Source organism: Indicator indicator, chromosome 9 (genome assembly GCF_027791375.1).
Source record: "Indicator indicator isolate 239-I01 chromosome 9, UM_Iind_1.1, whole genome shotgun sequence".
NCBI classification, from domain to species: domain Eukaryota; kingdom Metazoa; phylum Chordata; class Aves; order Piciformes; family Indicatoridae; genus Indicator; species Indicator indicator.
The window spans coordinates 1625643-1653627 of NC_072018.1; the positions used below are offsets into that span (position 1 = coordinate 1625643).

The 27985-nt window shown below is 57.6% G+C and overlaps 2 protein-coding genes across 2 annotated transcripts in view; one reads left to right on the top strand and one right to left on the bottom strand.

Moving 5' to 3' along the window:
- MRPS5 (mitochondrial ribosomal protein S5) overlaps nucleotides 1-14544 on the top strand; it is a 43696-nt gene extending 29152 nt beyond the window's left edge. Inside the window, exons 6-11 of the mRNA XM_054383600.1 lie at nucleotides 4133-4223; nucleotides 4631-4677; nucleotides 6332-6389; nucleotides 7923-7985; nucleotides 11054-11190; nucleotides 13983-14544. Coding sequence (XP_054239575.1) covers nucleotides 4133-4223; nucleotides 4631-4677; nucleotides 6332-6389; nucleotides 7923-7985; nucleotides 11054-11190; nucleotides 13983-14207 — 621 coding nt within the window. The 3' untranslated portion in view covers nucleotides 14208-14544. The remainder of the gene's footprint in view (nucleotides 1-4132; nucleotides 4224-4630; nucleotides 4678-6331; nucleotides 6390-7922; nucleotides 7986-11053; nucleotides 11191-13982) is intronic.
- A 5158-nt stretch (nucleotides 14545-19702) lies between these two features.
- Nucleotides 19703-25477, bottom strand: MAL (mal, T cell differentiation protein). Its single transcript, XM_054383775.1, has 4 exons — nucleotides 25391-25477; nucleotides 21204-21371; nucleotides 20046-20183; nucleotides 19703-19818 (listed from the first exon to the last, which is right to left on the bottom strand). Exons 1-4 carry the CDS (start codon nucleotides 25475-25477, stop codon nucleotides 19744-19746), a joined length of 468 nt encoding a protein of 155 aa, XP_054239750.1. The 3' UTR covers nucleotides 19703-19743.
- Between the last annotated feature and the right edge of the window lie 2508 nt (nucleotides 25478-27985).

The following is a 27985-nucleotide window of genomic DNA, read 5'->3' on the forward strand; positions in this document are numbered from 1 at the left end:
CCCCAGCTCCCTCAGCTGCTCCTCCCCAGCCCCTTCCCCAGCTTCCTTGCTCCAGCAGAAGCTTTGGTGGTCCCTGCCCAGCCTCTGCAGCCTGTGACTGGGCTCCAGAGGCAGCTGGGCAGCGTTGCTGAGCCTGCTGGGGAAGGGCACTGCTGACTTTAGGTGGAGGCAGGAGGATGTGAGGACACTGCTGTTGTTGCTCCAGCAGCCCTGGCAGCCTTTTGAAAGGCCTTCACAGCATTCCAGGAGGGTTGACTGAACACCTTTCCCTTCAGAGCCACTCACAAACAGCTGACAGCAGCACACTGAGGAAGGCTTCTGGAGCAGCTCAGTGCCTGTGGCTTGATTGCCACCTTCTGGGAAGGGAGAAGAAGAGTTCTGGAGCAGCTTTCTGCAAGCATACCCTCACAGAGTCTTCAGTGCAGTGTGTTGGAAGGGACCTTCAAAGGTCATCTTGTTCAAGCCCCCCCTCCCCTGCAGGAAGCAGAGACATCCCCAGCTAGAGAGGTTGCTCACAGCCCCATCAAGCCTGACCTTGAAGGTCACCAGGGATGGGGCCTCCAGCATCTCCCTAGGCAACCTCTGCCAGTGTTCCACCACCCTCAGAGGAAAGTTACTTTTTCATGTCCAGCCCAAAGCTGCCCTGCTGCAGTTTCAGATCACTGACCTCCATCCTGTCACTACAAGCCCTGGGGACAAGTCCCTCCTCAGCTTTCTGGTAGGCTCCCTTCAGAGGTCCTTCTGCTTGGTGAAGTGTTGGTGAGTCCCCTGGGTATAGGGAAGAGAAAAGGCAAGGGAGAAAAGGATTCATGTAATTGTTTGGGTTGGGTTGGGTTGGAAGGGACCTCAAAGCTCATCCAGTTCCAACCCCCTGCCATGGGCAGGGACACCTCCCCCCAGCCCAGCTTGCTCAAGGCCTCATCCAGCCTGGCCCTGAACACCGCCAGGGAGGAGGCAGCCACAACCTCCCTGGGCAACCTGTGCCAGTGTCTCCCCACCCTCACTGTCAAGAATTTCTGCCTCAACTCCAGTCATGAATAGGCTATCTAAAAACAAGGTATTTAGAATCATAGCTTCATAGAATTGTCAGGGCTGGAAGGGACCTCAAGGCTCAGCCAGTTCCAACCCCCCTGCCATGGGCAGGGACACCTCACACTACAGCAGGTTGCTCACAGCCACATCCAGCCTGGCTGCAAAAACCTCCAGGGATGAGGCTTCCACCACCTCCCTGGGCAACCTCTGCCAGGCTCTCACCACCCTCATGGGGAACAACTTCTTCCTCACATCCAATCTGAATCTCTCCACTTCTACTTTTGTTCCATCCCCCCCAGTCCTATCACTCCCTGACACCCTCAAAAGTCCCTCCCCAGCTTTCTTGGAGCCCCCTTCAGATCCTGGAAGGCCACCAGAAGGTCTCCTGGGAGCCTTCTCCTCTCCAGCCTGCACAACCCCAACTCTCTCAGGCTGTCCTCAGGAGAGGAGCTCCAGCCCTCTGCTCATTTTTAAATGATTATTTTTACATAAATGTGTTTCAGTCTTCTAATCTATAAGCAATGTATAAAACATAAATAACCCCTCCCCCCAAATTCTATCAGGATTTTGTAGCCTGGCTCAGCAATGGTGTGGGCAGCAGGAGCAGGGCAGGGATTGTCCTCCTGCACTCAGCACTGGGGAGGCCACAGCTGGAGTGCTGGGGGCAGCTTTGGGACCCTGACTGCAAGAAGGACACTGAGGGGCTGGAGAGGGTGCAGAGAAGGGCAAGGAAGGTGGGGAAGGGTCTGGAGAAGAGGGCTGGGGAGGAGCAGCTGAGGGAGCTGGGGGTGTTTGGTGTGGAGAAGAGGAGGCTGAGGGGAGACCTCATTGCTCTCTGCAGCTCCCTGAGAGGAGGCTGCAGCCAGCTGGGCTTGGGCTCTGCTCCCTTGGATCAGGTGATAGGAGGAGAGGAAGTGGCCTGGAATGGTGCCAGGGGAGGCTTAGGAGATGAGGAAGAATCTCTAGTGTGAGGTGTTCTGCCCATGGCAGGGGGGTTGGAACTGGATGATCCTTGTGGTCCCTTCCAACCCTGACTGATTCCATGATTCTTTGCTGCAAGAGTGGTGAGGGATTGGCAGAGGCTGCCCAGGGAGGTGGTTGAATGCCCATCCCTGGAGGTGTGTCAGAGAGGCAGAGCTGTGGTGCTGAGGGCCATGGCTGAGCCCCAGCCTGGGCAGAGCTAGGGAATGGTTGGACTGGAGGGTCTTGGAGGTCTTTTCCAACTGAAACCATTCATTGCTTCTCTTCTATGATACTTTAAACCCAAGGAACTGAAGACTGGAGCTAGGTGGAGGAAGCATCTCAGGTGATGTATTAGACATCTGAGGTGGGAAGCTAAAGCAGAGGCTTGGCAGTAGTCCCTCAGGGCAGCCTGCTGCAGAGGCAGAAGCATGATCAGACTTGCAGAGTGCAAACCATGAGGCTCCCTGTCTGCCCTGTTGTTGTGTGCCCCCACTCCCAACTGCAGAGCTCTCATTCCTGTGAGGCTGCTGGAGGCCTGGAGCAGGCTGCCCAGGGGGGTTGTGGAGTCTCCTCCTGTGGAGCCTTTCCAACCCCACCTGGCTATGTTCCTGGGTGCCCTCCCCTGGGTGCCCCTGCTCTGGATGATCTCTGGAGGTCCCTTCCACCCCTACCCTTCTGTGCTTCTGTGTGATTCTTGTATCTCTGCTTGAATTCTGGCACTTTTCTGGGCACATTTGTGGTGCCAGCAGTGCAAGACCACTTCCTTCTGCTCTCCCTTCCATTAACTCTTCACTTTAGCCTCTCTCATCTCAGTAATGAGAGTGCCTTCTGCAGTCTGCAAGTGGATTTCAGTTCCAAGTTGGAATCCACATTAAGCAAGAGCAAGATGCCTGGAGCATTTCCTGAGAGTGCTGCTAAAACATGGGAGAATGTGAGGGGGGGCAGTGAGATTGGTGGTGGCCCTTTCCATTTTATTCCTTGTTCCTTCATCATGCTTGAAATCCCACATGAAGCCAGCAGCAGCTGTTCTGCAGCGAAACACTGGAGAGGAAGGATCTTGATGAAGCTCTACTGAGGTGACCTCTGTCCCTGAGGAGAGACTTGGAACAGCCTTTATGGATTTAATGCCTTGCAGCCAGTGTCCCACTGCAGGTCTGCACCACTGCAGAGCTGGGCTGAGGAGAACCTCAGGAGGTTCAAGAAGGCCAAGGGCAAGGTTCTGCACCTAGGTCAGGGCAAGCCTTGATAGGTCCAGGCTGGGGGGATGGGATTGAGGGCAGCCCTGCAGAGAAGGACTTGGGGGTGCTGGGGGTGGGGGAGAAGCTGGAGAGGAGCCAGCAATGGGCACTGGCAGCACAGAAGGCCAAGGGCAGCCTGGGCTGCAGCTAAAGCAGTGTGGGCAGAGCTGGAGAGAGAGGATCCTGCCCCTCTGCTCTGCTCTGGGGAGACCTCACCTGCAGGGCTGTGTCCAGCTCTGGGGTCCCAAACACAAGAGAGACCTGGAGCTGCTGGAGAGGGTCCAGAGGAGGCCAGAGAGATGCTGAGAGGGCTGGAGAAGCTCTGCTGTGGGGACAGGCTGGGAGAGTTGGGGCTGTTGAGCCTGCAGAGGAGAAGGCTGCAGGGAGAGCTCAGAGCTGCATTTCAATGTCTGCAGGGGAGCTGCAGGCAGGCTGGGGAGGGACTGTTGAGAAGGGCTTGGAGTGCTAGGCCCAGGGGCAGGGCTTTGAAAGTGGAGCAGGGCAGCTTGAGGTTGGAGCTGAGGAGGAAGTTGTGCCCAAGGAGAGTGGTGAGACACTGGCACAGGCTGCCCAGGGCTGTGCTTGAGGCCCCAGCCCTGGAGCCATCCAAGCTCAGCCTGGCTGTGTCCCTCTGCAGCCTGCTCTAGCTGGAGGGGTCCCTGCTGAGGGTTGCACAAGATGCCCTTGGAGGCTCCCTCCCAGCCCAGGGCAGGCTGTGACTCTGTGAATATTACAAGGTTTCATCACAGACCCCAGGTCCCTTTTTGGTAAACTGACCTCTCTTAAAAAAAAAAAAAAATAAAACAATCCCAAGGCAGAAGAAACAATTGGACTGTGCCACAAGAAGAATATTTTGGGTTTTTTATTTTTTCTTCTTTTTCTTTTTTATTTCTTCTCAGGTGAAAAATGTGTTCTGCATGAAGGCAAAGGAGGGCAGGAAAAAATCCATCCGTGCCTTGGTGGCTGTTGGGAATGGGAAAGGGGCTGCAGGTATGTCTGAAGGGTTCCACAGGGATCATTGTGACCACAGAAGGAGACTCCACAACCTCCTGGGCAGTGAAGGGGCTGCAGGGCTGTCTGCTTGTTGTGTCTGAAGGGTTCCACAGGGATCATTGTGACCACAGAAGGAGACTCCACAACCTCCTGGGCAGTGAAGGGGCTGCAGGGCTGTCTGCTTGTTGTGTCTGAAGGGTTCCACAGGGATCATTGTGACCACAGAAGGAGACTCCAAAGCCTCTCTGGGCAGCCTGCTCCAGGGCTCCAGCACCCTCACACCAAAGAAGTTTCTCTTTATGTTTGAGTAAAGCCTCCTGGGTCCCAGCTTGTGCCCACTGTGCCAGCCTGGGGAGAGGCTGAGGCCTTTGCAGTAACAGAAGGACTCTTTCTGTCCCTTGCAGGGTTTGCCTTGGGCAAAGCAGGTGACAGGATGAACGCTCTGCGGAAGGTAGGTGGCTGGAGGTGGGACTGCAGGACCAGCTCAAGGAGCTCAGCCCCACACTGCTCCTCTTTTCTTTCCCTTTGGTAGGCTGTCCAAAGGGTGAGGCCATGTGCATGGCTTGTCCATCTGTTCCACACCATCCTGGAGGCTTCAAAAGGCCTTTGTCAGATGGTGGAGTTAAGCCACTAAGGCTACCACTTTCAACATACCTCATGGAATGGTGACTCCAAGGCTTCCCTGGGCAGCCTCTTCCACTGCTTAACAACCCTCTTAGAGAAGAAAGCTTTCCTAATGTCCAACCTCAACCTCCCCTGGGCAGCCTGAGGTCATTTCTTCTGCTCCTCGCACTTGTTACTAGGGAGAAGAGACCAACCCCCACCTGGCTCCAGCCTCCTTTCAGGAGTTGTGGAGAGGCAGGAGGTCTCTCCTCAGCCTCCTTCCACAGAACTGTAGAACTGTTCTGTTGGCAAAGGTCTCTAAGCTCATCCAGTCCAACCAGCAACCCAGCCCCACCATGACCACTAAGCCATGGTCCCAACTGCCATGGCCACAGGGTTCTGGAACACCTCCAGGGATGGGGACTCCACCACCTCCCTGGGCAGCCTGTGCTGATCCCTCACCACTCTTGCAGCACAGAAATTCTTCCTCATCTGCAGCTTAGCCCTCCCCTGGCACCATTCCAGGCCATTTCCTCTCCTTCCATCACCTGACCCAAGGGAGCAGAGCCCAAGCCCCAGCTGGCTGCAGCCTCCTCTCAGGGAGCTGCAGAGAGCAATGAGGTCTCCCCTCAGCCTCCTCTTCTCCACACTGCACACCCCCAGCTCCCTCAGCTGCTCCTCCCCAGCCCTCTTCTCCAGACCCTTCCCTACCTTCCTTGCACTTCTCTGCACCCTCTCCAGCCCCTCAGTGTCCTTCTTGCAGTCAGGGTCCCAAAGCTGCCCCCAGCACTCCAGGTGTGGCCTCCCCAGTGCTGAGTGCAGGAGGACAATCCCTGCCCTGCTCCTGCTGCCCACACCATTGCTGCTCCAGGCCAGGCTGCTGGCTGCATGCTGAGGTTGCCCTGCCATGCAGTTCAGTTGATTTTCTTTCTGCTGCTGTTTCTCTGGTGTGCAGCTCCTCACCCTTGGTCACTTGTTCCCCATGTCTTTCCCCATGCAGTCTCTCACCCATGCAGAGTGAACTTACTAATGCTCCTTTGGACTTCCAAATGTTCCTTGTGCAGGAACATTAATTAGTTTGTGTTGAACTGCTCAGCTGAGCTGTCAAAGGTATTCTTGGCAGTGAGGGTGGTGAGACACTGGCACAGGTTGCCCAGGGAGGCTGTGGCTGCCTCCTCCCTGGAGGTGTTCAAGGCCAGGCTGGATGAGGCCTTGAGCAAGCTGGGCTGGGGGGAGGTGTCCCTGCCCATGGCAGGGGGCTGGAACTGGATGAGCTTTGAGGTCCCTCCCAAGCCAAAGCATTCTGTGCATCTCTGCATAACTCTGCAAGGCAAAAGCAGAGAACTCTTCAGGGAGAACAGTTCCATTCCCACCCAGCCCAAGCTGGCTTCCTCCCCCAAGCCAAGCTGCCCTCCTCAGTTTCCTCTCTTGCCTCTCTTCTGTCTGCTGACCTGGCCAGTGGGGAATCTAACCCCCAAATGTCTTCTGCTGTTCTCCCCTAGGCAAAGAACAAAGCCATACACTGCTTACACTACATAGAGCTGTACCAGAACCACACCAGTGAGTATCCTGAGGGCTTCCTTTGACTCTTTCTTCAGCCTTTTGAATATCCCAGCAAGAGCTGCTTGCCACAGAGCATGAAATGATGGTAACTAAAACCACTGGGAGCTGATGTGTTGTGTTCTTCCTCTTCCTGAGCATGCTGGGGGAAGTCTTTGCTCCAGACTGGTTTAGGGGGACAGTGGTGATGTCAGACTATGGTCAGGCAGGGTCTGTGTCACATAAATCAGCCTTGCCTGGAAGGAGTCTCTGCTTTGCTCTTGGCTTCCACTCAGGTTTGCATCAACAGTTGTAGAAGGTTGGTGAAGAAAAGTGAAGATTACAGAAAAGCTGTTGAAAGGTTGAGAGATTTGGAGTCCAAGCCTCATGGAATCATTTCCTTTGGGAAGGACTTTTAAGGTCACAGACTCATGAATGGGAGGGGCTGGAAGGGACCCCCAGAGATCACCCAGGGCAGGGCACACAGGAACACAGCCAGGTGGGCTTGGAAAGGCTCCAGAGAAGGAAACTCCACAACCTCTCTGGGCAGCCTGCTCCAGGCCTCCAGCAGCCTCACACCCAAGAAGTTTCTCCTCATATCAAGGCAGAACCTCCTGGGTTCCAGCCTGGACCTGTTGTGCCTTGTCCTGTCCCTGGGCACCACCAAGCAGAGCCTGGAGCCTTCCTCCTGACCCCCAGCCCTCAGCTATTGATAGAGATTGATCAGATCCCTCTCAGCCTTCTCCAGACTGATCAGCCCCCAGGGCTCTCAGTTGTCCTCCTAGGAGAGCTCACTGGGTCCAACCTAAGACTGCCAAGTCCACCACTAAACCAAGTTCCTGAGCCCCACTCCTGCTCCTCCTTTAAAGAGCTCTGGAGCTGGTGACTCAAGCATGTCCTGGGGCAGCCTGTGCCAGTGCTTCACAACCTTTCAGTGAAGACTTTTCTCCTAATCTCCAACCTACCCCTTCCCTGGGGCAGCTTGGGGCCATTTCCACTCCTATCACCTGGTACTGGGCAAGAAAGCCCAACCCCCACCTGGCTGCAGCCTCCTTCCAGGGAGCTGTAGAGAGCAAGAGGTCTCCCTTCAGCTTCCTCTTCTCCACACTGAACACCCCTCAGCTGCTCCTCCCCAGCCCTCTTCTCCCCTCCAGGGGGACCTCAGAGCTGCCTTGCAATAGCTGAAGGGATCCTGCAGGAAGGCTGCAGAGAGACTTTTGCTGAGGGTGTCTAGAGCCAGGCCAAGGGGGAATGGTTTGAAGCTGAGGCAGAGCAGGGTCAGACTGGAGCTAAGAAGGTGAAGGGTGGTGAGACACTGGCACAGGCTGCCCAGGGAGGCTGTGGCTGCCTCCTCCCTGGGAGTGTTGAAGGCCAGGCTGGATGAGACCTTGAGCAGCTGAGTCTAGCTGAGAGGTTGGGGTAGATGATCTCTGAGGTCCCTTCCAAGCTGAGCCGTTCTGTGAACCTTATGAATCCTTAACTGTGCTGAGCTAAAGCCTTTCTAGAAGGAAGAATTTCTCTCTAATGCCTTTTTGTTTGCCCCCTGCCCTCCAGTTTACCACGACATCAGGGTGAGGTTTAAGAGCACAATCATCCGGATGAAGAAGCAGAACAGAGGTAATGAAAGCTGCTTGGAAATGCTGCACCCTCATGAATCACTGACTGGGGCTGGAGGAAGGGGAGGTTGTGCCATGGCTCCTTGCTTCAGAGTGTTAGTCTGCCCTCTCTGACCTGCTGAAGGTGATCAGTTGTTGTCCATTGGCAGCTGCTGCTGCTGCTGCCATGGCTTTGGTGTTGGAACTGTGGGAGCTCTGTTGGTGGTGTTCTTCCATGCTTGCTGTAGTGCCTTCAGCTCTGAGTCACTAGGTGTGCACAGGTCTAACCTGACAGCAGAGGTCAGGGAATCACAGAATTGTCAGGGCTGGAAGGAGCATCCAGTCCCAACCCCCCTGCCATGGCCAGGGACACCTCACACCACAGCAGGTTGCTCACAGCCACATCCAGCCTGGCTGCAAAAACCTCCAGGGATGAGGCTTCCACCACCTCCCTGGGCAACCTCTGCCAGGCTCTCACCACCCTCATGGGGAACAACTTCTTCCTAACATCCAATCTCAATCTCCCCACTTCTAGTTTTGCTTCATCCCCCCCAGTCCTATCACTCCCTCACACCCTCAAAAGTCCCTCCCCAGCTTTCTTGGAGCCCCCTTCAGATTCTGGAAGGCCACCAGAAGGTCTCCTGGGAGGCTTCTCTTCTCCAGACTGCACAACCCCAACTCTCTCAGGCTGTCCTCACAGGAGAGGTGCTCCAGCCTTCTCCTCATCCTTTTTATGTTGGAGATGTTGGAAGCAAAGACCTTTAGAAGAGTCCTGCAGCTTTTCCTTCCCACTGTGTGCCTTATGTGTGCTTTGGAGACCCGAGGAGCTCCTTCCATCCTTTCCCAGTGGTTTGTAATCTCTCTTGGCAAGAGAAGATTCAGCCCTGAGGAGCTCCTTCCATCCTTTCCCAGTGGTTTGTAATCTCTCTTGGCAAGAGAAGATTCAGCCCTGAGGAGCTCCTTCCATCCTTTCCCAGTGGTTTGTAATCTCTTGCCAAGAGAGGATTCAGAGGGGCAGTGGGAGTGCTTCAGCTGGAATCAGGGTGCAAAGCCACCCCTGTGTGCCTGTCCCTCCCCATTCCACCTGAGGATAGTGGGCAGGTGGCCTCCCTTGACTGCCTTGGACTGGCTGTGCTCATGACCTGCAGCCAGGACACCACCCAGCCTGCTGCTTCCTCAAGTCCATTCCTGCTTTTATTTCCCCTAAACCCAAGAGCTCCCAGTATGGAAACCAGTGGGATATCTACCTTGGCTTGTGGTGCTGCACCATCCCATCACACAGACCACCTGGCTGCTTAGCTGGCAGCAGTGTTTCCCTTTCTCCAGCTGTGCCAGCTGTTCTTCCCTCAGCTCCAGGCTGGAGTAGGGGCAGCTGCTTCTCCAGGCCGCAGGAGGTTGGCTGTGAGTGGCAGGAGTCCCTGCCAGCTAGCTGCCAGCTCACAGGTCTGCTCTTCACTGCTGTCAGCTCTACAGCACCTCCTCCCAGGAGCCTTCCCAAGGAGACAGGGCCTGCTCCTGGGCTTGTGGCTCTCATTTTGCAGGTTCAGCCAGTAGTGAAGCCACAGCCACAGGCCCTGCTCCTCCTCCTTGCCTGGCAGTGGCAGAAGGTCCCAGAGCAGGCACACACAGCACTCTGCAGGACCACAAGCACACACACTTGTGGAGCCCTCAGTACCAGCATGGCCTCTGCCCAGTCTCTTGGCCCTCTGACCCACTTCCATGTCCCCTGCTGGTTCACCTTGATGTTCACTACCCCACACACCTGCCCTCTCACAGCTGGCCTTCATGCACTCCACATTCCCAGCTCCCTCTGGCTTTGCCTGGCTTTTACCTCCTCTCCACCTGCTGCCCTGGCCCAGACCTGAGGCCCCCTACTCACCACCAATCCATCTTGAAGTTTGCCTGGGAGAACACCTGGGCACCTGGTGCCCACCAGGGCTGGGGGAGATAGAGTCACAGATTGCAGTGGGCTGGGAGGGAGCCTCCAAGGGCATCTTGCCCAACCCCCCTGCACTCAGCAGGGACCCCTCCAGCTAGAGCAGGCTGCAGAGGGACACAGCCAGGCTGAGCTTGGATGGCTCCAGGGCTGGGGCCTCAAGCACAGCCCTGGGCAGCCTGTGCCAGTGTCTCACCACTCTCCTTGGGCACAACTTCCTCCTCAGCTCCAACCTCAAGCTGCCCTGCTCCACTTTCAAAGCCCTGCCCCTGGGCCTAGCACTCCAAGCCCTTCTCAACAGTCCCTCCCCAGCCTGCCTGCAGCTCCCCTGCAGACATTGAAATGCAGCTCTGAGCTCTCCCTGCAGCCTTCTCCTCTGCAGGCTCAACAGCCCCAACTCTCCCAGCCTGTCCCCACAGCAGAGCTTCTCCAGCCCTCTCAGCATCTCTCTGGCCTCCTCTGGACCCTCTCCAGCAGCTCCAGGTCTCTCTTGTGTTGGGGGCCCCAGAGCTGGACACAGCCCTGCAGGGGAGGTCTCCCCAGAGCAGAGCAGAGCAGAGGGGCAGGATCCTCTCTCCAGCTCTGCCCACACTGCTTTGGCTGCAGCCCAGGCTGCCCTTGGCCTTCTGTGCTGCCAGTGCCCATTGCTGGCTCCTCTCCAGCTTCTTCCCCACCCCCCAGCACCCCCAAGTCCTTCTCTGCAGGGCTGCTCTCAATCTCCTCACCCCCAGCCTGGATGGATATCAAGGCTTGCCCTGACCTAGGTGCAGGACCTTGCCCTTTACCTTCTTGAACCTCCTGAGGTTCAACAAGGTCTCAGCAGAGCAGAGGGGCAGGATCCCCTCTCTCCACCTGCTCTGAATGACCTGCTGAAAGCTCAGTCTGCTGGGGAGCAAGCGTGGAAGGCAGGACACACAGCACTGCCAGCTGAGCTCTCACCAGAGCAGCTGCCCTGCTCCCACCCAGCAGCCACCACCAGGCAGCCCTGCTGTGACTCCTGGTCCCACAATGCCAGCTCTGTGCACTGATGTGCTCCAAGCTGCCAGGCCACCAGAGTGAGTGGGAAGAGCTCTGAGGTCTCTCTTCCTCATTAAGCTGAGTGGCCTGCTTACAATTAATCAGGTGATGCTAATTGCCTTTGTCCTCTCCCCCAGGGTATGGGCTTCACTGCCACCGAGCTATCATCACCATCTGCAAACTGATTGGCATTCAGGACATGTATGCCAAGGTGACTGGATCCAAAAACCTGATCAACATCACCAGGGCTCTCTTTAAGGGCCTGACACAACAGGTGGGTTGCACTCCTCCCTGGTTCTTCAGGGTGAGATGAGGGAGTTGACACTGTTCAGGGCTGGGGGTCAAACACAGAATGCTAGGGGCTGGAAGGGAGGTCCAGAGGTCTGTGCCTTGCCTGGAAGGAGTCTCTGCTTTGCTCTTGGCTTCCACTCAGGTTTGCATCAACAGTTGTAGAAGGTTGGTGAAGAAAAGTGAAGATTACAGAAAAGCTGTTGAAAGGTTGAGAGATTTGGAGTCCAAGCCTCATGGAATCATTTCCTTTGGGAAGGACTTTTAAGGTCACAGACTCATGAATGGGAGGGGCTGGAAGGGACCCCCAGAGATCACCCAGGGCAGGGCACACAGGAACACAGCCAGGTGGGCTTGGAAAGGCTCCAGAGAAGGAGACTCCACAATCTCTCTGGGCAGCCTGCTCCAGGCCTCCAGCAGCCTCACACCCAAGAAGTTTCTCCTCATATCAAGGCAGAACCTCCTGGGTTCCAGCCTGGACCTGTTGTGCCTTGTCCTGTCCCTGGGCACCACCAACCAGAGCCTGGAGCCTTCCTCCTGACCCCCAGCCCTCAGCTATTGATAGAGATTGATCAGATCCCTCTCAGCCTTCTCCAGACTGATCAGCCCCCAGGGCTCTCAGTTGTCCTCCTAGGAGAGCTCACTGGATCCAACCTAAGACTGCCAAGTCCACCACTAAACCAAGTTCCTGAGCCCCACTCCTGCTCCTCCTTTAAAGAGCTCTGGAGCTGGTGACTCAAGCATGTCCTGGGGCAGCCTGTGCCAGTGCTTCACAACCTTTCAGTGAAGACTTTTCTCCTAATCTCCAACCTACCCCTTCCCTGGGGCAGCTTGGAGCCATTTCCACTCCTATCACCTGGTACTTCAGCTCCAGGCAGAAGCAGCTGCATGGAACTCTCCAGGTGCCCTCAGGAGACTCTGGAATCTTCCTCTTCTCATATGTTTTTTTGGTGCCATGTGAAAAATCACCAGCCGAGGAAGTCTGAGCCCAGCACTGGCTGCTGCTGCTGCTGCATTCTAAGTGCTCCTTGCCTGAGGGACTGAACATCAGAGCTGCTTCTGCTGCTAGGGTGATGATCATCTCTGGAAGGAGGCAGGGAGGTGGTGTCACTGCCAGCAGGTGCTCACCATGGAGATGTCTCTCTCTGTACCTGATGGAGAGAGCCAGCAGTTGGAGGTGGCTTAGGCTTGGGCTCAATGACCTTAGAGTCTTTTCCAACCTTAGAGATTCTTTGAATCCATCTGAGCCTTTGAGCCATCATTCCTTTGAGTCACTCCTTTGGCAAACTCCTCTCTCATTCAGTCCTAGAGCCTTGGCAGCTGCTAGGATGAAGCTGCTGGCAGTCCCAGTGCAGCCCTGCAAAGCTGTGGTGGGCAGAGCTGTCACCATCTCCTAGCCAGCTTCTCCAAGGGAGCCTCACAGGGGAGGGGGCAAGGGTCCTCTTTGCCTAGTGAGGTAGGGAGAGATGCTCCTCAGTACCTGAGCTTAACCAGACTTCAGGAAGCCTCTCACATATGGTCTCTGAGAAGCCTCCTGGCTAGGCTGGATGGATAGGCTGAGGCCAATGGGATGAGGTTCAACAAGGCCAAGTGCTGGGGCCCCAAGGTGGGTCACAACACCATGTGGAGGTTGCCCTGAAGTAAACCAGCAGCTGGGGGTTGAAGCTGGAGGAGGGCAGATTGAGACTGGAGGTCATAGAATCACAGAACTGTCAGGGTTGGAAGGGACCTCAAGGCTCAGCCAGTTCCAACCCCCCTGCCATGGGCAGGGACACCTCACACTCCAGCAGGTTGCTCACAGCCACATCCAGCCTGGCTGCAAAAACCTCCAGGGATGAGGCTTCCACCACCTCCCTGGGCAACCTCTGCCAGGCTCTCACCACCCTCATGGAGAACAATTTCTTCCTCACATCCAATCTCAATCTCCCCACTTCTAGTTTTGCTCCATCCCCCCAGTCCTATCCCTACCTGACACCCTCAAAAGTCCCTCCCCAGCTTTCTTGGAGCCCCCTTCAGATCCTGGAAGCAAACTGAGAGCAGCCCTGCAGAGAAGGACTTGGGGGTGCTGGGAGTGGGGGAGAAGCTGGAGAGGAGCCAGCAATGGGCACTGGCAGCACAGAAGGCCAAGGGCAGCCTGGGCTGCAGCCAAAGCAGCATGGCCAGAGCTGGAGAGAGAGGATCCTGCCCCTCTGCTCTGCTCTGCTCTGGGGAGACCTCACCTGCAGGGCTGTGTCCAGCTCTGGGGCCCCCAACACAAGAGAGACCTGGAGCTGCTGGAGAGGGTCCAGAGGAGGCCACAGAGATGCTGAGAGGGCTGGAGAAGCTCTGCTGTGGGGACAGGCTGGGAGAGTTGGGGCTGTTGAGCCTGCAGAGGAGAAGGCTGCAGGGAGAGCTCAGAGCTGCATTTCAATGTCTGCAAGGGAGCTGCAGGCAGGCTGGGGAGGGACTCTGCAGAAAGGCTTGTGGGGATAGGATGGGAAGGGGGCAATGGTTTGAAACTGGAGCAGGGCAGATTGAGACTGGAGATGAGGAAGAAATTGTTGGCAGTGAGGGTAGGGAGACACTGGCACAGGTTGCCCAGGGAGGCTGTGGCTGCCTCCTCCCTGGAGGTGTTCAAGTCCAGGCTGGATGAGGCCTTGAGCAAGCTGGGCTGGGGGGAGGTGTCCCTGCCCATGGCAGGGGGGTTGGAACTGCATGAGCTTTGAGATCCCTTCCAAGGCAAGCCATTGGCTGCCCCCAGGCCCCCTTGCTGTGATGTCTCCTCTCTTCCCTTGGCAGGAGACTCACCAGCAGCTGGCCAACCAGAAGAGGCTGTTGGTGGTGGAGTTCCGGGAGGAGCAGGGCCCTCTGCCCATCCTGGTGGCACTGCCTGAGGGCACTCCCAGTCAGGAGCCCCTGCCTGAGGATGAGGTGCCAGACACCAAGCTGGAGTGGAGCGATGTGAAGGAAGCTCAGGGCATGAAGAAGTCTCCCTGGGCCAAGGTCAGACGTTCAGTCTGGTGAGAGCCTCTCTCCCTCTGCTCGGAGAGGCAGCCCCAGCCCACGGGGGGCTGCTTCTGCAGGCTGGCATCTCACAGCAGGGCAGCAGTTGAGCCTCTCCTGACAGCCACAGTGCTGCTCCCAGTGCTCCCCTTCAGCCTCACTGTTTGCCTTCCCACAGCTCTGCTGGCTGCTGTTTGGCTGGGGAGGTCCAGCTGGAGGCAGCTGGTGTGACCTTGTCCTCAAGCATGCATTTACTTGGTTCCTGCAGGTGTTCATTCCACAGGTCCCATGGTTTCCTTTACAAGCTCTGGGAAAACTGCTGGAAAGATTGTGAAAGCAATAAAGAATCCTCAGAATGAGTCAGGGGTGGGGAGGACTGCTGGGGCCTTTCTTGCAACATGCCAAGGTCTGGGAGATGATGAAGTAAGTGCCAGCAAGCTGGGGAAGGGGCTGGAGGACAGGGCTGGTTGAGAGCCAACAAGGCCAAGGGCTGGGTGCTGCACTTGGGGCACAACAACCCCAGGAAGGCTCCAGGCTTGGGGCAGAGGGGCTGGAAAGTGCCCAGCAGAGCAAGCCCTGGGGGTGCTGGGGGGCAGCTGGCTGGAGAGGAGCCAGGGGGTGCCCAGGTGGGCAAGGAGGCCACCAGCAGCCTGGCCTGGAGCAGCAATGGTGTGGGCAGCAGGAGCAGGGCAGGGATTGTCCTCCTGCACTCAGCACTGGGGAGGCCACAGCTGGAGTGCTGGGGGCAGCTTTGGGACCCTGACTGCAAGAAGGACATTGAGGGGTTGGAGAGGGTCCAGAGAAGTGCAACAAATGAATTGAATGACCTTGAAGCACCCAAACTGGAACCACAGAGCAGTTTGGGGTGGAAGGGATCTTTAAAGCTCCTCTAGTCCAACAGCCCTACCACAGGCAGGGACATCTGTCACTAGAGGAGGGTCCTCAAAGCCCTGTGGGGCCTGACCTTGATTGTTTCCAGGGATGGGGCCATCTGCCACCTCTCTCTCTCTGGACAACCTGTGCTGGTGTTCACCACTCCCTTGGGAAAATATTTCTTCCTTCTTTCTAGCCTGAATCCCTTCTCTTTCAGTGTGAAAGCATTATTGGGACAGACCCTCCCAAAGAGTCTGTCCCCAGCTGGTGTTCCAGGCCATGCTGGATGAGGCCATGAGCAAGCTGGGCTGGAGGGAGGTGTCCCTGCCCATGGCAGGGGGTTGGGACTGGATGAGCTTTGAGGTTCCTTCCAACCCCAAACCATTCCATGAGTCTATGAGTCTTTTGTGGCCAAAGCAGGAGGCTAGAAGGGAGATCAATGTAGGAGCAGGGCAGGGATTGTCCCCTTGGAGACAGCACTGGGGAGGCCACAGCTGGAGTGCTGGGGGCAGGTTTGGGGTCCTCACTGCAAGGAGGACATTGAGGAGCTGGAGAGGGTGCAGAGAAGGGCAAGGAAGCTGGGGAAGGGTCTGGAGAAGAGGGCTGGGGAGGAGCAGCTGAGGGAGCTGGGGGTGTGCAGTGTGGAGAAGAGGAGGCTGAGGGGAGACCTCATTGCTCTCTGCAGCTCCCTGAGAGGAGGCTGCAGCCAGCTGGGCTTGGGCTCTGCTCCCAGTTATCAGTGATAGAAGGAGAGGAAATGGCCTGGAATGGTGCCAGGGGAGGGCTAAGCTGCAGCTGAGGAAGAATTTCTTTGGTGCAAGAGTGGTGAGGGATCAGCACAGGCTGCCCAGGGAGGTGGTGGAGTCCCCATCCCTGGAGGTGTTCCAGAACCCTGTGGCCATGGAGCCAGGTGGGGCTTGGGCTCTGCTCCCTGGGAACAAGTGAGAGGAGGAGAGGAAATGGCCTCAAGTTTCCTGCTGGGGAGGTTTAGGCTGAACATTAGGAGAAACTTCTCCTTTTCATCAGTTCATTTAGATGCTCTTGAGCCTCTGGTGGCTCTTCTCCCTGTCCAGGCCTGCCCAGTTTGCACTGGGGCCACACAACCCTGCCTGAGCCCAGTGCCCAGCTGCAGTGGGGCTGAGCAGCACTCCCCTGCCAGCAGCACCTGCCTGGGGTTTTTCCACTGCTTTACAGGAATGTTGCTCTAGTCCTGGGAGGAAACTGCCTCAGCAAACCAGGTGGGGCTAGAAAGGACCAGCATGTGAACTGGTGCAGACTGGTGTAAACTGGTGTGTGGCAGGGGAAGGAGCAGTAAAGGGCAAAGGCAGGAGGAACTGAGCAGGAGGGATGGGAGCCCTGCCAAGAGATAAGCTGCAAGTGTGAGAGCCACAAGGCAGAGGGAGATGGCCACCAGGGGACAGACAGCCAAGGTGCTGGCAGCAGGAGGTGGACAGAGAGGGCAGAGCCCAGGCTGTGACCACAACCTTGGCCACTGGACCTCTGTGTTTTTAGTGCTGAGGTCTGGGGTGTGGAGAGAGGAGCAGGGCACACCTGGGCACCAGCCCTGCCCCACAGCCCACACCTTCCCCTTCTCCTGATGTCAGGCTGCAACCTTCAGACCCAAGTGGCTCAGAGGTCCCCTCCCTCCTCTCCAAAAGGCTTTCTCTTTCCACCTCTCTTACAATCAGTTGGCTGTTGTCACAGTGAAACAGGAAAAAAAAATGTACAAACAAAAAAAACCCCAAATGACAACAACAACAACAAAAAAAGGACAGGTCAGGCTGGTTTGCAGCAAGGAAAACAAAAACAAGAAAAAAAAAATCAGTCAGATGTTTGCCTCACATTGCAGTTAAAAAGCTTAAACACAAAGCCATGGGCACAGCTCAAAGGCTCCCCCTGGATCTGAAGCAACAGAGGTGGCTCCAAAGCAGCTTTTATTTTCCTTCTGCTTTATTAGGCACCTCTGAGGTGAAAGAAAAGTCCTCCTTGGGTCTGGAAATCCTCCCTCTTGGGTTTGAAAATTGACATGAACTCCCTGGCATGGTTTAGCCCCATTTAGAAATTATACCAAGCACAGATCCAGGCTGGGTGAGCAGTGGCTGGAGAGCAGCCTGCAGGAGAAGGCCTTGGGGGTGTCAGGTGGTGACAGAGTCCCCAGGAGCCAGCAATGGTCCCTGGCAGCCCAGCAGGCAGCTGTGTGCTGAGCTGCATCCAGAGCAGGGAGAGCAGCAGCACAGGGAGGGGATTCTGACCTCTGCTCTGCTCTGCTCACACCACACCTGCAGCACTGCCTCCAGTTCTGGGGCCCCCAGAATGAGAGGGACCTGGAGCTGCTGGAGAGGGTCCAGAGGAGGCCACAGAGATGCTGAGAGGGCTGGAGAAGCTCTGCTGTGGGGACAGGCTGGGAGAGTTGGGGTTGAAAAGCAGGCTCCAGGGAGACCTTCTGGTGGCCTTCCAGGACCTGAAGGGGCTCCAGGAGAGCTGGGGAGGGACTTTGGACAAGGGCTGGGAATGCCAGGAGGAGAGGGAATGGATTGAAGCTTGAGGAGGGCAGATTGAGACTGGAGATGAGGAAGAAATTGTTGCCAGTGAGGGTGGTGAGACACTGGCACAGGTTGCCCAGGGAGGCTGTGGCTGCCTCCTCCCTGGAGGTGTTCCAGGCCAGGCTGGATGAGGCCTTGAGCAAGCTGGGCTGGGGGGAGGTGTCCCTGCCCATGGCAGGGGGTTGGGACTGGATGAGCTTTGAGGTCCCTTCCAACCCAATCCAGGGGGTGCCCAGGTGGGCAAGGAGGCCACCAGCAGCCTGGCCTGGCTCAGCAATGGTGTGGGCAGCAGGAGCAGGGCAGGGATTGTCCTCCTGCACTCAGCACTGGGGAGGCCACACCTGGAGTGCTGGGGGCAGGTTTGGGACCCTGACTGCAAGAAGGACATTGAGGGGCTGGAGGAGGGTCCAGAGAAGGGCAAGGAAGCTGGGGAAGGGTCTGGAGAAGAGGGCTGGGGAGGAGCAGCTGAGGGAGCTGGGGGTGTGCAGTGTGGAGAAGAGGAAGCTGAGGGGAGACCTCATTGCTCTCTACAGCTCCCTGAGAGGAGGCTGCAGCCAGCTGGGGCTTGGGCTCTGCTCCCAGTTAATCAGTGATAGAAGGAGAGGAAATGGCCTGGAATGGTGCCAGGGGAGGGCTAAGCTGCAGCTGAGGAAGAATTTCTGTGCTGCAAGAGTGGTGAGGGATCAGCACAGGCTGCCCAGGGAGGTGGTAGAGTCCCCATCCCTGGAGGTGTTCCAGAACCGTGTGGCCATGGCAGTTGGGACCATGGCTTAGTGGTCATGGTGGGGCTGGGTTGCTGGTTGGACTGGATGAGCTTAGAGATCTTTGCCAGCCCAAACCCTTCTGTGATTGATCTGAGCTGCTTTAGCCCCTGGCTGCAGTGCCCCATGGTCTCCCTCCTCCCCTCTTGGTGATGGCCAGAGCTGTGCCTCCTGCTCAGGCAGTGCCCAGGCTGGGCAGGGGCAGGGGCAGGGCAGGGCTGGGTGAGCAGCAAGGGGAAAGCAGCAGAAACACCTTCTCTGCACCTTCCCAACAACAGCACTTTTATTAGCCACAGAAGGGAAGGGTAGCTAAGGGCATCCCTGCACCCAAGACAAGAGCTGATGGCCTCTGGTCAGGCAAGGTCTTGTTCTCATCCTGCACACCATTCTCCAGCACACCTCCCAGGGTGAGGTTTGTTGGGAGGGGGTCAAGGAAGGGGCAATTCCTGGGCGTTGGGGTTGTGCCTGGGAGTTCAGCACCACCCTGCAGGGCTTGCAGGAAGTGCTGCTGCCTCCAGGGCAAGTTAAACATTGTCACTGCTTGTCCTCAGGAGTCAGAGATGGGGTCTCCAGGCAGGGCAGGAAGATGCTCTGCAGGCACAGCAGGTTTAAGGGAGGGGAACAGGCTGACGTGGCTGGTTTCACACCCATGTTCCCCAGGCTCTGCAGAGGGACCTGCACAGGCTGCAGCCATGGGCTGAGGCCAGTGGGATGAAAGCCAACAAGGCCAAGGGCTGGGTCCTGCACTTGGGGCACAACTACCCCAGGAGGGCTGCAGGCTTGGGGCAGAGGGGCTGGAAAGTGCCCAGCAGAGAGAGGCCTGGGGGTGTTGGTGTGCAGCTGGCTGGAGAGGAGCCAGGGGGTGCCCAGGAGGCCACCAGCAGCCTGGCCTGGAGCAGGAGCAGTGTGGGCAGCAGGAGCAGGGCAGTGAGGTAGCTGAGGCCTCGTCCCTGGAGATGTGCAAGGTCAGGCTCCTGCTCTAGTGCAGGATGTCCCTGCTGACTGCAGAGGGGCTTGGACGAGATGACCTTTGGAGGTCCCTTCCAAGCCAACCCATTCTATGAGCCTGTGATGGCTCCCCTGGCAGCAGGCACAACCCGGGGGCATCAAGGTGTGGTTCAAGGGGCCCCCCTGCTGTACCCTTCTTTTTAAAGCTGAATGGCTTTGGCGCCCCAATTACCTTGCCTGAAACCAAACCCAGAAGAAACTTGAAGGGCATCACTTCCCCTGGCAGGCTCTTCATCTTCATTGCCACAGTCCCCACGTGAAAAGTATAGAACAGACACCAAAAAAACACCAAAAAACCCCAAACCCAGCCTGGAAATGGCAGTGGCTGACCAGCTTGGGTGTCCATGAGGGATGTTTTGCAAGGGGAGGCTCTTAGGAAGATTTCCATCTCCAGAGGGACACCGCTTGATGGATCACGTAGATGAGGGTGGCCAGGAATGCAAACACCTGCAGTAGGCAAACACAGCAGGCAGTTAACTTTGGATTGGCTGGCACGAGTCCCTGCACTCAGCAAACACCTCCTGGTGCCTTGGAGGCCTGCTGACCCTGCAGGTCTGGTGACCCTTGCACGCTTGGAGGGACTGAACAGCTGGGGAGAGTCAAGATCTGCTCTGGACGCTGCCAGCGGCTGTGGAGCAGCCTCCAGAGAGGATCTTTGCTTGCCTGGCACTCACCACAGCAGCAATGTTCTCCTGGTAGATGAGCAGGTACCCAGGGATCTGAGCCACCAAGCCAACATTGTAGGTGAAGTAGGCTTCCAGCACAGCAGCACTGAGGTAGAACAGAGCTGCAGTCGCCTGGAGGATGGCATCCTAGGGAGCAAGGATCATAGAGTCACAGAACTGGCAGGATGGAAGGGACCTCAAGGATCATCCAGTTCCAACCCCCTGCCATGGGCAGGGACACCTCACACTACAGCAGGTTGCTCACAGCCACATCCAGCCTGGCTGCAAAAACCTCCAGGGATGAGGCTTCCACCACCTCCCTGGGCAACCTCTGCCAGGCTCTCACCACCCTCAGGGGGAACAACTTCTTCCTCACATCCAATCTCAATCTCCCCACTTCGAGTTTTGCTCCATCCCCCCACTCCTATCACTCCCTCACACCCTCAAAAGTCCCTCCCCAGCTTTCTTGGAGCCCCCTTCAGATCCTGGAAGGCCACAAGAAGGTCTCCTGGGAGCCTTCTCCTCTCCAGCCTGCACAACCCCAACTCTCTCAGGCTGTCTCCAGAGCAGAGCAGCTCCAGCCCTCTGCTCATCCTCATGGCCCTTCTCTGGACACCTTCCAGCCCCTCTAGATCCTTCCGGGAACAGAGGCTCCAGAACTGGACCCAGAGCTCCAGGTGTGGTCTGAGCAGAGTGGAGCAGAGGGGGAGAATCCCCTCCCTGGCCCTGCTGGCCACACTTCTCTTGCTGCAGCCCAGGCTCTGCTTGGCTCTCTGGGCTGCAAGTGCTCACTGCTGGCTCCTGCTGAGCTTCTCCTCCCCCAGCACCCCCAAGTCCCTCTCCTCAGGGCTGCTCTCAAGCCAGTCCCTGCCCAGCCTGGATCAGTGCCTGGGGATGGCCCTGGCCCAGCTGCAGGACCTTGCCCTTGGTGAGGTTGGCTTGGGCTCATGTCTGCAGCCTGCTCAGGTCCCTCTGGATGGATCCCTTCCCTCCAGCATGAGGGAAGGGTCCTCATCACAGCCATGGGCAAGGAGGGAGCACACTGAGTGGGGGGACAGGAACCCACAGAAGTGAGCCCCAGCCTGTGGTCTGCTATGCAGAGGAGACAGCTGTCTGCTGGTGACACCAGAGGGGGCTGAGGGCCTGGGGTTTGTCACAGGCACTTACCAAGGTGACCCAGGAGCTGCTGCCTCCGTGCGCCCCGGCGATGTAGAGGCACAGGAGGGTGCCGGTCATGACGAAGCAGAAGACAGAGACAAACATCACCCAGCCTTGCAGCATGGGTGACTGGACCCTCGAGGAGGCCACCAGGATCCAGACAAGGCCCCCAAAGACCTTGGGAGAGAGGGCAAAGCTGGGGTGAATCGACAGAGCCAGAGCAGAGGCAGAGCCACGCAGGCTCCGGCACTGGCACTGCGCAGAGCCACCCCCCAGGGCTGCTCTCAGCTCCTCCCAGCCTCCACTTGGAGCTGGGGGCCAGGCTGGGAGCATCTGCCTCTGGGGTGGCCTCACTGCAGCCTTGGCTCCTGCTGTCAGGGCCATGCCTGCCTCTGCCCAGGCTGGTGTGCCCGGGAGGCTGGCACAGCCCTGCTGAGGGCTGGTTTCGCTGGGCAGGGAGGCACTGGGGTGCTCCACACCCGGCCTGGCAGCTGCCCCCAGCAGTGCTGGCAAACCCTGCACAAACACCACGGAAGTGGCCCTCATGCATCACAGAGCTGCTGAGGCTGGCAGAGACCTCTGAGCTCCTCCAGCCCAACCTCACACCCAGAGCTCACAGAGCCACCACAGCTGCTCAGCCACTGCCACTGCACCACCTCCCTCAGCACCACATCCACACAGCTTTGAAACCCCTCCAGGGATGGGGACTCCACCACCTCCCTGGGCAGCCTGGGGCTGTGCCTGAGAGCCCTTGCTGGGAAGAGATTGTTCCTGACATCCAACCTGGACCTCCCCTGGCACAGCCTGAGGCTCTTCCCTCCTGACCTGTCCCTTGTTGCATGTGGGAAGAGCCCAAGCCCAGCTGGCTGCAGCCTCCTCTCAGGGAGCTGCAGAGAGCAATGAGGTCTCCCTCAGCCTCCTCTTCTCCACACCAAACACCCCCAGCTCCCTCAGCTGCTCCTCCCCAGCCCTCTTCTCCAGACCTTCCTTGCCCTTCTCTGGACCCTCTCCAGCCCTCAATGTCCTTCTGGGAGTGAGGACCCCAAACCTGCCCCCAGCACTCCAGGTGTGGCCTCCCCAGTGCTGAGTGCAGGAGGATAATCCTGTGGGACCCTACATCTTCCCAGCCAGCCTTGGGGCTTTGGAAAGGCTTCTCTGTGTGGTGGGGAGCAGAAGGACACTTGGCTCTGCTGCAGGATGATGTCCAAGCTGCAGGATGACCTCCAAGCTGCAGGATGACCTCCAGTGCTGCAGGATGACCTCCAGTGCTGCAGGCTGATGTCTTAGCACCAAACACACCTCACAGCTTTGTTTTGTGCCCAATCAGCCTGGTTGGTTCTTCAGCTAGTGCAAAGTGTAGGCCATGCAGCCTCCTACATGAGGAGCCCCTCAGCTAAACACACCCTGTGTGGAGATCAGAGCTGCTGGGGGGACCTGCCCCTCCTCACTGACTGGTCTTGGATTTGCAAGGCCAATCTCCAGAGGTAACTCTCAGTCTCACTATGATGCTCTGCCAGCAGGAGGGTGGGGAGAGGTTGGACTTGCTGATCTCTGGAGGTCCCTACCAACCCCCTAACATCCTGGGATCCTGTGGTCATTCTGAGCAGCAGCAGATCCCTGGCCAGGCAGCAGCCAGGTGCCAGCTGACACAAGCCAGGGCAATTCTGTGTCCTTGGAGGCATTGACTGCCCCTCTGCCTTCTTTGCTAAGACCTCACCTGGACTACTCTGGAGCCACCAACACAAGAAGGACAGGGAACTGCTGGAGAGAGTCCAGAGGAGGCCACAAAGATGCTCAAAGGGCTGGAGCCTTATGGGATCAGGCTGGGAGAGCTGGGGCTGTTGAGCCTGGAGAGGAGAGAAGGCTCCAGGGAGACCTCAGAGCAGCTTTCCAGTACCTGAAGGGGCTCCAGGAGAGCTGGGGAGGGACTTTGGCCAAGGGCTGGGAGTGCCAGGAGGAGAGGGAATGGATTGAAGCTTGAGGAGGGCAGAGTGAGACTGGAGATGAGGAAGAAATCCTTGCCAGTGAGGGTGGTGAGACACTGGCACAGGTTGCCCAGGGAGGCTGTGGCTGCCTCCTGCCTGGAGGTGTTCAAGGCCAGGCTGGATGAGGCCTTGAGCAAGCTGGGCTGGGGGGACAAGGGCTCCTATCGCTCCCAGCCCTTGTCCAAAGTCCCTCCCCAGCTCTCCTGGAGCCCCTTCAGGTACTGGAAGGCTGCTCTAAGGTCTCCCTGGAGCCTTCTCTTCTCCAGGCTGAACATGCCAGCACTGCAGGCAAGCTGAGCTTCCCCTGGGGATGGACAAACTCCCTCTGGCTGCAGTGCTGCAGGCAGCAACCTCTCCTGTGCACAGCAGAGGCAATGTAGCTGCATGACCTGGAGTCCTGCACCTCCAGAGGTGCAGCAGGCTGGTTATGCAGCATTCCTCTTACCTGAGCCTTCAGGATGCACATTCCCAGACCTTATCCAAACCAAAGGAGAGGCTGCCTGTGTTCGTTCCGTGAAGGAACTCCCTTGCCAAGTCCCCTGAAGGCAGGAATTACAACAACTTCAATCACAGAACTGTCAGGGCTGGAAGGGACCTCAAGGCTCAGCCAGTTCCAACCCCCCTGCCATGGCCAGGGACACCTCACACCACAGCAGGTTGCTCACAGCCACATCCAGCCTGGCTGCAAAAACCTCCAGGGATGAGGCTTCCACCACCTCCCTGGGCAGCCTGTGCCAGGCTCTCACCACCCTCATGGGGAACAACTTCTTCCTAACATCCAATCTCAATCTCCCCACTTCTAGTTTTGCTCCATTCCCCCCACTCCTATCACTCCCTCACACCCTCAAAAGTCCCTCCCCAGCTTTCTTGGAGCCCCCTTCAGATCCTGGAAGACCACCAGAAGGTCTCCTGGGAGCCTTCTCCTCTCCAGCCTGCACAACCCCAACTCTCTCAGGCTGTCTCCAGAGCAGAGCAGCTCCAGCCCTCTGCTCATCCTCATGACCCTTCTCTGGACACCCTCCAGAGCCTTCCTGGAACAGAGGCTCCAGAACTGGACCCAGAGCTCCAGGTGGGGTCTGAGCAGAGTGGAGCAGAGGGGGAGAATCCCCTCCCTGGCCCTGCTGGCCACACTTCTCTTGCTGCAGCCCAGGCTCTGCTTGGCTCTCTGGGCTGCAGGTGCTCACTGCTGGCTCCTGCTGAGCTTCTCATCGTGCTGAGGCCATCAGCACCAGGACTGGCAGGGGGGGCTGGCAAGTGTCTGCCCAGCCAGTGCCCTCCATGGGACTTCTTTGTGCAGCAGCAGGAAACCTGGAGCTTGCTCTCAGGGCACAGAGGTTAACCCCCAGAGCATTTCAGGAGGAGCTGAAGCAAAGGCTTCCTCCACGTGCTGGTAATTGCTGCTTGGCCAGAGTCCCTCTGTGTGTGACTGCTCTTAACAGGAGGGTGAATAGAGGCTGTAAATCCTTCAGCCATAGAGCTGCTGACTTTGGAAGAGATCTCTGAGCTCCTCCAGCCCAACCTCACACCCAGAGCTCACAGAGCCACCACTGCTGCTCAGCCACTGCCACTGCACCACCTCCCTCAGCACCACATCCACACACACCATGAACCCCTCCAGGGATGGGGACTCCACCACCTCCCTGGGCAGCCTGGGGCTGTGCCTGAGAGCCCTTGCTGGGAAGAGATTGTTCCTGACATCCAACCTGGACCTCCCCTGGCACAGCCTGAGGCTCTTCCCTCCTGACCTGTCCCTTGTTGCATGTGGGAAGAGCCCAAGCCCAGCTGGCTGCAGCCTCCTCTCAGGGAGCTGCAGAGAGCAATGAGGTCTCCCCTCAGCCTCCTCTTCTCCACACCAAACACCCCCAGCTCCCTCAGCTGCTCCTCCCCAGCCCTCTTCTCCAGACCCTTCCCCACCTTCCTTGCCCTTCTCTGCACCCTCTCCAGCTCCTCAATGTCCTTCTTGCAGTCAGGGTCCCAAAGCTGCCCCCGGCACTCCAGGTGTGGCCTCCCCAGTGCTGATTAGAAGAGGAAAAATCCCATCCCTGTGCGAGCCCCGGCCCAGGGCTGGTGGCTGTGCGTTGAAGGTGAGCCAGCAGGCAGGGGCCAGGGGTGCCCCTCCTGCAGCACAGCCTTTGTGCCCTCTGCTCCCCCAGACCCCTCCAGCTGTCTCCCAGCAGCACCTGCCCTGCCCGGCCGCGGGGCAGCACTCACCAGCTCAGGGATGAAGAGTGCATCTGGGAAGGTCAGCAGGACCCTCAGGCCGCTGGGCAAGGAGGTGCCGGAGGTCGCTGAGGACATGGTGAGCCTCCCGCACCGCCGCGGGCAGCCGCTCCGGGTCGTGCCGAACGCAGCCTGCTTCCTCCCGCTCCCTCTTCCTCCTCCCTTCCTGCTCTTCCTACCGGCAGGTGAAGACAGCCGCGAATGGCACAGGTGTGGCCCGGCGCTGTGACTGCCCGGCAGGGGGTGGGCAGCGCTGGTGGGGCTCAGCTCTTTGCACAAGCTGCGGCCAAGGGCCTGAGGGGGTGGCGCTGGCTTGACCCCCCGGGCAGCAGGGAAGACCTGGCCCCTGCTGGGGTTAAAGCGAGGTAGTGCCTTGAGCAAGGGGAATTCACTCAATCAGCCAGGCTGGAAAAGACCTCAGAATCACCAGCTCCAGCCTATGACCTGATGCCCAACACCTCCTGACAACCAAACCCTGGCTTCAAGTGCCACATCCAATCCTTTCTTGAACACCTCCAGGGGTGCTGACTCCACCACCTCCCTGGGCAGCACATCCCATGGCCAATCTCTCTTGCTGGGAAGAACATTCTCCTCACCTCCAGCCTAACCTTCCCCCTGCACAGCTTGAGACTGTGTCCTCTTGTTCTGGTGCTGGGTGCCTGGGAGCAGAGCCCAACCCCCACCTGGCTACAACCTCCCTTCAGGGAGTTGTAGAGAGCAATGAGGTCTGCCCTGAGCCTCCTCTTCTCCAGGCTAAACACCCCCAGCTCCCTCAGCCTCTCCTCACAGGGCTGTGCTCCAGACCTCTCACCAGCCTTGCTGCCCTTCTCTGGACACCTTCCAGCATCTCAACATCTCTCTTGAATTGAGGAGCCCAGAACTGGACACAGCACTCAAGGTGTGGGCTGAGCAGTGCTGAGCACAGGGCAGGATGACTTCCCTGCTCCTGCTGGCCACACTCTTCCTGATGCAGGCCAGGATGCCATTGGCCTTCTTGGCCAGCTGGGCACACTGCTGGCTCCTGAGGCTAGAGGGAGTTGGAATAGCAAAGGAGAAACCACTCAGGTCACCTTATCTGTGTGTGTGTAAATCACAAAGGGCTTCTGCTAATGGCCTTACCTTGAACTTTGCTGTAAATCAGTAGGAGCCTGTGTGAAGATAGCAGACACTGAACACAGCCTGAACTGCTGAACTTTTAGGACAGAGCTCAGGCTGAACAGACTACTGAATATTAGCTTCTCCACCCAGAGAAGTGAAGAACCTAATTTAAATGAAGATAGGATGCATGATGCAGGAGGGCTAGAGGTGAAGGGGGACAGGAAAGATCTGGAGGGGCTGGAAGGTGTCCAGAGAAGGGCCACGAGGATGAGCAGAGGGCTGGAGCTGCTCTGCTCTGGAGACAGCCTGAGAGAGTTGGGGTTGTGCAGGCTGGAGAGGAGAAGGCTCCCAGGAGACCTTCTGGTGGCCTTCCAGGATCTGAAGGGGGCTCCAAGAAAGCTGGGGAGGGACTTTTGAGGGTGTCAGGGAGGGATAGGACTGGGGGGATGGAACAAAGCTGGAAGTGGGGAGATTCAGATTGGATGTTAGGAAGAAGTTGTTCCCCATGAGGGTGGTGAGAGCCTGGTAGAGGTTGCCCAGGGAGGTGGTGGAAGCCTCATCCCTGGAGGTTTTTGCAGCCAGGCTGGATGTGGCTGTGAGCAACCTGCTGTAGTGTGAGGTGTCCCTGCCCATGGCAGGGGGGTTGGAACTGGCTGAGCCTTGAGGTCCCTTCCAGCCCTGCCAGTTCTATGACTCTATGATTCTATGCAGTAGGTGTTTGGGGAGAGACTGGAAATGCTGAGTACCTTAGCCCATGGGGAAAGGGAGAGGGAAATTTAGGCTAAAAGGGAAGCTGTTCCTGCCAGGAATTTAAGAGACCCCAGAGAGAATTGTCCTGTGGAGCCTCCCTTAATTCAAATGAAGTTTTACAGGACTCCTCTGTCTGTGAACAGGAGCTTCGCAATGGGACTAATCTTTCCTTACACCCACAGCAGTGGGCACAAGGGCAGCTGGCAGGCAGGGCAAGACAGCACATGCCAGGGGCTGGCAAACAGGCAGGGCTGGGGAATGTCACAGAATCACAGAGCTGCCCAGGCTGGAGGAGGCCTCTAAGATGCAGGACACCACCCAGGGCCCTGAGGAGCTCTTGGCTGAAGCACATCCCTGAGAACTACATCTGCACCACTCTGAAACCCCTCCAGAGATGGGCACTCCCTGGCAGCCTGCTCCAATGCCACACAGCTGCAGGTGCACCCCAAGACAAGGGTGCTGCCCTGGCAGGGGCAACCACTCATTGCTCAGATCCCCTCTGGGGCTGTTGAGCCTGCAGAAGAGCAGCCCCAGAGGGGATCTGAGCAATGCTCAGCAAGAGCTGAAGGAGCTGTGGGGGGCAGGAGGCTGAGGCTCAGTGGTGCCCAGGGACAGGACGAGGGGCAATGGGCACAAAGTGGAACCCAGGAGGTTCCACCTGAGCAGGAGGAGAAACTTCTTTGGTGTGAGGCTGCTGGAGGCCTGGAGCTGGCTGCCCAGAGAGGTTGTGGAGTCTCC